The sequence below is a fragment of the Juglans regia genome, unplaced genomic scaffold (genome assembly GCF_001411555.2).
Source record: "Juglans regia cultivar Chandler unplaced genomic scaffold, Walnut 2.0 Scaffold_217, whole genome shotgun sequence".
Classification (NCBI taxonomy): Eukaryota; Viridiplantae; Streptophyta; class Magnoliopsida; order Fagales; family Juglandaceae; genus Juglans; species Juglans regia.
In genome coordinates, this window is record NW_023352744.1 from 1 (window position 1) to 9,036 (window position 9,036).

At 39.7% G+C, this 9,036-nt stretch overlaps 1 protein-coding gene across 1 annotated transcript; it reads left to right on the forward strand.

Annotated features, from left to right (window-relative positions):
* The first annotated feature begins 84 nt into the window (after positions 1 to 84).
* On the forward strand, positions 85 to 7,349 carry LOC109001776. The gene is made up of 5 exons (XM_018979180.2): positions 85 to 311; positions 423 to 2,947; positions 3,355 to 5,076; positions 5,959 to 6,214; positions 6,310 to 7,349. The coding sequence occupies exons 2-5, from the start codon at positions 506 to 508 to the stop codon at positions 6,885 to 6,887; spliced, it is 4,998 nt and encodes a 1,665-aa protein (XP_018834725.2). The 5' UTR covers positions 85 to 311; positions 423 to 505; the 3' UTR covers positions 6,888 to 7,349.
* Positions 7,350 to 9,036: the final 1,687 nt, after the last annotated feature.

Below are 9,036 nucleotides of genomic sequence, written 5' to 3' on the forward strand. Positions count from 1 at the left end.
CTTTTCCTATTCATTTACTTTATTTTTCCTTTATTTATTTTATTTTTTTGGTCATTTCTCGATCTAAACCCTGATCTCCTGAAAACAAAAGAAACCCTAGCTTCCGTCCGTTTCTCATGGTAAAAAAGAAGAAGAAAAAATAGGGGCGAAAATATCAAAATTCCTTGAAATTAATGCGGAAAATCTACGAATCTATTAGGGTTTCAAATGAGAAGGCTCGTCATATTCACACTCTAGTCCATGTTACTTGTTCGTGATCTTCACGATTTTTCCGAGGATTCCGTTTTTTTTTTCGTGACATGTTGGTTGAGGTATGTATCGTTCCATTTTGCTTGACTATTGATCTGTATGAGTGGTAGATGAGGTTTGATTGTTAATTATGTGTCATTCTGGGGGATTTTTGTGATGGTTTTGGTGGACAGATCTCTAAAATGCGCTGGGGCATGAATGATGGAATGTGAAAATTGGGGATTTTCGATTTGGATGTCTGGATTTATGAAAGTCCATGGAAAATAGAGTAGAAAACTCACATGGCGCTACAATTCCTAAGAAATCTAGATCTTTGGATCTTAAGAGTTTGTATAAAAATAGGGCAACGAAAGAGCTTCAGAGTAGGAATTTGAAGAGGAATAATAGTAGCTCTGAGGATGGTGACGATAGGAGGAACAAGAAGAAGAATAGGAAAGAGGTTTCTCTGAGTAGTTTACAAAATGTTAATGATAGCAGCAAAAAGAGTGTGGATGGAGTGTATAGTGGTCAGTCAAATTCCAGTTCCCATGATACGAAGGATCTGAATTCGGGTTTGAGTCAGAAATTGAATAGCAGTAGCGGGTTTGATGCTGTTTCTCATAGTTTAAATGATAATTTCATTTGGATTCCGAAGCGGAAGAGGGGTTTTACTGGTCGAAAGAAGTTTGAAGGCCATCAAGTGTTGAAGTCGGCGGGCGAGTCTAGTAGTCAAGTAGCTCTTGTTGATCAGATAGACAAGTCAAGCCCCGATGATTCAGATGCCCAGGTTGAGTCTTCAAAAGTTAAACTAAAAAGGGGTTTTGATGAATTTAAGGAAAATGGAAATAGTGAGCCGAATTTGGCCATGCACTCAAATGAAGAAGGGCATGAAGGTGTTTTGGTTGCGACCAATGGTGACTCGTCTTTGAAAAAGTCTCAAAGGAACCGGAGAAAAAGGAGGGATTTGATACCAGATCGTAAAACTGTAGTGGAGGAGGCTGTGTCCTTGGTTGATAATTCTGTTACTACATCTGATGAGTCACGAGAAGATGATGAGGAGAATCTTGAAGAGAATGCGGCGAGGATGCTATCATCACGGTTTGATCCTAGCTGTACTGGGTTTCCTTCAAACAGCAAGGCTTCTGCATTGCAATCCATCAATGGGTTGTCTTTTTTCTTATCTTCAGGTCGAGATTTTGTTGGTCGTAGGTCTAAGTCATTATCTGGGTCAGAATCTGCATCTGTTGATGCTGCTTTTAGAGTATTGAGACCAAGGAAGCAGCACAAAGAGAAAGGACACTTGAGGAAAAGGCGCCACTTCTATGAAGTTTTCTTTGGGGACTTGGACCCATATTGGGTATTGAACCGGCGAATCAAGGTCTTTTGGCCTTTGGACCAGAGCTGGTATTATGGCCTTGTGAATGACTATGACAAAGAAAGAAAACTTCATCATGTCAAATATGATGATCGCGATGAGGAATGGATTAACCTCCAGAATGAGAGGTTCAAACTTTTGTTGCTGCCTAGTGAAGTTCTTGGTAAGGCAGGGCGGAGAAAATCAGCTAATAGAAATTCCGTTGAGGGAAAAAGAAGCTTGAAGAGTAAAGAAAAGGAAACTAGAGGCTTGACTACAGAGGATGAGAGTTGTGTTGGCAGCTTTAAGGACTCAGAGCCCATCATCTCATGGTTGGCTCGGTCAACTCGTTGGATCAAATCTTCTCCCTCTAGTGCTGCAAAGAAACAGAAGACATCTGGTCCATCTTTGCAGGCTGGGTCTGCAGGTTTGTCTGACGAAACTGTAAATCCGCATCATCATTTGGATGGGGGTTCTTTGAGAAGAGATCAGGATGAGAGTAAATTACCTGGTAATTCCAAATTTTCAGACAGACTATCCGAAGCTGTAAGGCTCGAGAGGCCTACCATGGCCACCACTTGCCCCAAAGATAGAAAACTGCCTATTGTTTATTTTAGGCGGCGGCTGCACCAAACAGACCGAGACTTGTATCATGCATCCAAGGATGCTCCTGTATCAAGAAGTACACCTGATTCTGTTGCATCATGTGCTCCTCTTGTTGATGAAATTGGTGATGCCGAAGAGCACAATGTTTCTCCTGGAAGGTTGGACCCTGATTTGTTTGACAATGTAGGGTTGTTGGATTTCTCTTTTTCATCAATAAAGTCTGGGCAAATCAGGTTCGAGTTAAGCTTCCCGTTGCAGTTAGTCCTGAATGACTCATTTGGAGCAGATAACTTTTGGTTCTTTCGAGCTATATTATTACTTCAGCATGGAATGGTGATGACCATCTGGCCAAAGGTTCACTTGGAGATGCTTTTCATTGATAATGTAGTTGGACTGAGGTTTCTCTTGTTTGAGGGTTGCTTCAAGCAGGTTGTAGCCTTTGTTTTTCTCGTCCTGAGAGTATTTCATGAACCAAAGGAACAGGGTAAGTGTTTAGACTCTCAATTGCCAGTAACTTCAATTAGGTTTAAATTCTCAGGTTTTCAAGATCTTAGAAAGCAGCTTGTGTTTGCATTCTACAACTTTTCTGAACTGAAGAATTCGAAGTGGGTGTACCTAGACTGTAAACTTAAGAGGCATTGTTTGCTTACCAAGCAACTACCTCTGTCAGAATGCACTTATGATAACATTCATGCATTTCAAAATGGAAGAAATCAGTTCCCTATCACTTCTGATCGTGCGTGGACCTCCTCTGTCAAGGTACTCCTTTTATTTTTCCTCCATTTCTCGAGTTTGATTCATTGGTTGTGGATATTTTTCCAAAAGTTTTTGATAGGTAAAAGAAATTTTATTGATACTAAAATAGCCATAGCCCTTGTACACAGGAAGTATACAAGAGAATGCACCCAATTAAGAGCTAGAAATAGATACATGGATATTTTTCCATTTTGTATTTCTTCCCCCTTCATTTAGATATTTATCTCTATTCTAGCTACTGCCTCTTTCCATTCTAGCTACTGCCTCTTTCCATTATGAATCAAGTTTATTAGTAAAGCAAAGAGAATATACTTTTGTTGCCGTGGACTGTCAGGCATGGAAAGGTGGCTATTTTTCTTTAATCTGGTTTATGATCTGTATTAACTCCTATAAGTTTTTCCTCCAACCAGGACTTGCGGAATAAGTCTAAGCAGGGTGTAAGTGTCATGGGGTTGGCCAGAGATTGCACCCACATGAAGATCAACAAGCCATCATCTAATTTCAATGAGATGTGTTGGAAACTTACTCCATTTGCTCTTTGTTTTTCTGCTGCACCTACATTTTTTCTTAGCTTGCATCTGAAGCTGCTTATGGAACATCGTGTTGCTCATATCAGTTTCCGGGACCATGATTCAGTAGAGCATCCAGAAAGCTCTGGGAGTTTGATGGCAGATGACTGTTTTACTATGGAGAACTGCTCTAAGGATATTGTTGGGATTAATACTGTTTGTGATGGATGGATTTGTCGTGGTAAATCAGATGATGGAGATTGCATAAACTCCTCTTGGAACTCCAAAAATGTTGATCTTGATTTCTCCAGAATGTCTGCCAGTTCCCAGGATTCTGAAAAGGCTGGAACCAATGCCACTGTCCAGCTACAGAAGTGGCAAAGCCACCATTCTGATCAGGAAGAATGTGCTTTATCGCCAAGACCTTTAGTTGACAGAGATACATCTGATACCAGTTCCCAATCTTTTTTGAATGGTCTGAGTGTTGAAATTCCGCCAACTAATCAATTTGAGAAGCCTGAGAATGGTGAATTACACAATGCTCAGCATTCTACAGATCTGTCTTGGAGTAGGAATGGTGGCATCATCCCCAGCCCCAACCCTACTGCTCCAAGGAGTACATGGCATCGAAATAAAAATAATTTTTCGTCGTTTGGGTACCTCTCACATGGATGGACAGATGGAAAATCTGACATCTTCCAAAATGGTTTTAGCAATGGACCTAAAAAGCCACGAACTCAGGTTTCATACTCGTTGCCTCTTGGAGGTTTTGATGTTAACTCGAAGCATAGAAGTCATCACCAGAAAGTGCTTCCTCACAAACGAATCAGAAGGGCTAATGAGAAGAGATCATCAGATGTTTCTGGAGGCTCTCAAAGGAACGTGGAGTTGTTATCTTGTAATGCAAATGTGTTGATCACACTTGGTGACAGAGGGTGGAGAGAATGTGGAGCACAACTTGTACTAGAGCTTTTTGATCATAATGAGTGGAGGCTTGCTGTAAAACTTTCGGGGGCTACAAAATATTCATACAAGGCACATCAGTTTTTGCAGCCTGGGTCAACAAACCGTTACACTCATGCCATGATGTGGAAAGGAGGAAAAGATTGGATTTTGGAGTTTCCAGATAGGAGTCAGTGGGCTCTTTTCAAGGAGATGCATGAAGAGTGTTACAATCGCAATATTCGTGCTGCTTTGATAAAAAACATTCCCATTCCTGGGGTTCACTTGATAGAGAAAAACGATGATAATGGAACAGAAATGGCATTTGTTCGTAGTTCTTCAAAGTACTTCCAGCAGGTTGAAACAGATGTTGAGATGGCTTTGAATCCATTACGTGTCTTATATGACATTGATAGTGACGATGAGCAGTGGATTTTGAACAATCCGACTTCCTCTGAAACCAACATCTGCAGCTCAGGAAAGATCACTGAGGAGATATTTGAAAGGACAATGGACAGGTTTGAGAAGGCTGCATATGCTCAAGAGCGTGATCAGTTCACATCTGACGAAATTGAGGACCTCATGGATGGAGTTGGACCCATGGATGTAACCAAATCCGTTTATGAGCATTGGCGTCGAAAAAGGCAGAGGAAAGGAATGCCTTTAATCCGACATCTTCAGGTATTTTCTGAATCTCTTTTCTACTGACTAATTCATAATGATTTTTTGGGCTTGGGCTTATGCCTATTTCTTGAATAAATTATTACTTATAAAAAAAAAATAATGATTTTTTGGTAGTATATGAAATAATCTTATTTAGTAGGATGCCATCCCCTAGTTATAAATGCACTTTAATTATCGAAGACTTGGCTTTTATTCTTGCCTCTTTGGAGTCTGGTTTTTGTAAAACGAGAAAAGGTACATACATACATATCTCAACGTAACATGGCCACCTCCACACCCGTGCACAGCCACATATACTCACATTTGTACATGTTTGAGTGTTGAGTGGCAAATGAAAAAGACTCAAAAGCCACTAGTACTAATTACAGGAAATTTACAAAAGCAGAAATGCTCCTAAGATCGGTTGTAAGCTGCAGAGATTGCTTTGGCATCAAAATCATCCAAGTAATTTTGGGAGAATATAAACGCTAAAGTAAGATGACCATGTAATTTGCTGAACACATAATAAAAGGAGTGACGAAATTTGAACATATACGCATCTTTTCTAGGAATATATTTTCTGGTTTAAATTGATCTGCAATTTTAAAATGAGGTAATTTTTATTAGTAATTTGAAAAGGAGGCAATTAAATATTTTTTTTTACTGCTTACCATATTCCTTAGCCTTTCGTCTTCTGGTTGGCCTTGTTTTGACATCCTTACTTCTTGGCATATTTACACAATTGTGGTGATATATATTTGATGTGGGGTCATTTCCGCTGGTGTTTTAAGTTGTGATTTTCTCCAACTCCTTTTTATTTTGTTCATGTATATAATAGTCTGCTGGTTCATATGTTTCTAGTAATGCATTGCAAAGCTCATTTCATTGTGTTTTATTCAGCCGCCACTATGGGAAAGGTATCAACAAGAAGTAAATGAGTGGGAGCTAGCTATGGCCAAAGTCAATACCAACCTCCCTAATGGATGTCAGGAGAAGGCTGCACCAATGGAAAAGCCACCCATGTTTGCTTTCTGTTTAAAACCGCGGGGTTTGGAAGTTCCCAACAAGGGGTCCAAGCAAAGGTCTCAGAGGAAGTTTTCAGTTGCTGGGCAAAGCAATGCATTCTTTGGAGATCAGGATGGTTTCCTTGCTTTTGGTAACCGTCTTGCACTTTTAAATATGCGCAGTTACTCTTTTGATTCGTTTTCTTTGCAAACCTTTTTCTTATTTTGGTTTGATCTGTTTCCTCAGGAAGAAGATTGAATGGGATTGCTTTTGCTGACGACAAGGTTGCATATCTGGGTCATAGCTATGAATCTTTAGATGATTCCCCTTTGCCTCAGGTATCTCCAAGGATATTTTCACCACGGGATGCAGGCTGCACGGGGTTTTTCTCTATGAGCAATGATGGGTTTGATAGGAATCAACTCCCAAGATTTCAGAGGAACAAGTCAAAGAAACTCGGGACATTTGCATCTCTGAATGACCAGCGGATGGTGATGTCATACAATCAGGGAATTATAGACAAGAGAAATGGGGTTCATAGATGGAATATGGGATCACCTGAGTGGCCAAGACAGCAGCATTATCACTTGGATGGTTCTCAGAGGCACAGTATTGAACAGTTGGATGGCTCTGATCTTGATGAGTTCAGGTTGCGTGATGCATCTGGTGCTGCGCAACATGCAGTTAACATGGCTAAGCTCAAGAGAGAGAAGGCTCAGAGGTTGCTTTACAGAGCCGATCTGGCCATTCACAAGGCAGTGGTTGCTCTAATGACTGCTGAAGCGATCAAAGCCTCTTCTGAGGACTTAAATGGTGATGGGTAGAGTCACCAAATGAAATATTATGATCAAGAGCTAGAAATTCACCTATTCCTTCAGCCTGCTGTTTACATTGACATTGTTTCGAATGGAATCAATCTGGTTTATACTTCTTCAATGGAGGCGGCAGTTTGTCATCATTCATAGATTCGGTAATGATCTTCTAACATTGAGGTTCTGAGCAGCGAAAGGGGAGAAAGGATTTGCTGCTTCAACAGTGTGATTTGCCACTTCCATCAGTTTTTTTGGTTCAGTGCAATTATTGCAGTACTGATCGTGCAGGTTATAGAGGCTTTCATGGAGTTTTGGCTGCCAAATCGTTGTACAGGAATTTTTTTTTTTTATTAATATTTTTGCTTCTTTTTCCCCTCCCTCCTTAACCGCAGTGTATGGTTCGGTAATTAAAGCAGCACTTGGTGCAAATAATACAACACGACGTGAATGGAATCAGAATCTCCTGTCTGCTCATACATCGGCATCTACTAGATATATACAAAAGATAAAAATAAAAAGTAAAAAATTCTTCAATCCGACCTGTTTGTTATATCTTATGGCATGATGATCGCTATTAATTTCTTCTGGATAATTACTAAAATTAGAGATATTGTCTCTCTGTTAAAAATTTTCATCTCGGAGAGTGGTATAATCTCTGATTGCACAACACTATTGATAGAATAAATTGCCTTAATTATTTGTTACGTGTTACGCTTTGCAGTTACTTTCCCCTGCAAAAGCTTGAAAGGTAAAGATTATACCACTCTAACTACTAAACTTGTTTGAGAAAATTCCTTTTGCCCAATATCAATTTCACAACATGAGTGATAAGCTCAAATGATCCCATCACTCATTTGGGAATTTCTCTGTAAAATCTGCTTATGTGGCGTTAACAATTCAATCTAATAACTCTATTTCTTTCCTTGGTCCCTCTAATTGAAAGAAACTTTGGACTTTAAAAATTTTAGATCGGTCAAAACTCTTCATCTGGAAAGTTATGAACAACATTTTGCCTACTAGATCTCTACTGAAAACATGCATCACTCTTAATGAGGAGCAAGATAGATGTCCACTTTGTCACCTAGGTCTTTAGATATCTTCTTTGTTGGCGGGGAGAACATTTCCAATTGGATCATGTCACGAATTCCTGAGATTGACCTGTTTGTTTCAAAAGCTTTGAAAACTTATAGGGACCAACTACCTGAGATTTGAAAGAAATAAATAGCATCCCCTGAAGAAATCTCCCACCTCTAGAATACTTCTCAATCTCTTTTGATGTTGCAGTAAGATCATCGGGAAGTACTTCAACATCAATATGCAGGGCTCATAATGGTTCAGTAGAGTTTGCAATAACATGATTTTCAACCAGCTGCAATCCACATCAAAGTGAAGCCATGACAGCTCTGCTAGAGTAAAAGAAGCATATTCAAGATAACTCAAGAAAATAACAATTGAAAATTTGAAGGGGACTCTTAGAAAGTCATTACCGCCTTGGAAAAACCTCAACAAAATCCAGATTGAATTTTATAAGGCATATCATGAGACACGGGATATCTTCTTCAAAGTTTTGAGGTATGGCAATCAGTTAAGTTACATCATTCTCAGAATTGATGCACGCATCTAATTGCGTAATGAGCCGCAACCAACAACATTGTTGTAGGGGTGATACCCGCCCCCTACGGGGCGGGGCCACCCCTCCCCCGCCACCCGCCCCCACATATGGATGCTTCTTCCTCAGACATGGGGGGGTCCCCCTCCGTGCCGGGGTGCGGGGGTGGACCCCCACCCGTCCGCACCCCCGCGAGTACTGGGCCTTGGCCCAGTACTTTTTTCTGGGCCATAAATGGCCCAGAATCAGTTTTTGGGCCCCTTTGGGCCCAGAATTCGTTTTGGGCCACTTTGGGCCCATTATTTATATTAAAAAAAATATAAAATCAAAAACAGAAAAGAAATATTTTTTTTTGATAAGTAGATATTAAGTTTTAACTATTAAATAATTAAGTAATATTCATCACTAAGGCAATAAGACACTGCTACAATAAATAGTTTACAATTATACAAATTAAGAGAACTAATAAACTATTACACTATTACAAACTCTTCTAAAAAAAATAAATATTACAAATTGTATAATTAACTATTGTAGCAACATTATAATAAT

What these genes read in the sequence shown, in the direction of transcription:
- LOC109001776 (XM_018979180.2), top strand. Translation starts at nt 506, where the DNA reads ATGGAAAATAGAGTAGAAAACTCACATGGCGCTACAATTCCTAAGAAA. An exon ending in CGTGGACCTCCTCTGTCAAG is followed by an intron (nt 2,948 to 3,354) that starts GTACTCCTTTTA and finishes TCCTCCAACCAG; the next exon opens with GACTTGCGGAATAAGTCTAA. An exon ending in GGATGGTTTCCTTGCTTTTG is followed by an intron (nt 6,215 to 6,309) that starts GTAACCGTCTTG and finishes CTGTTTCCTCAG; the next exon opens with GAAGAAGATTGAATGGGATT.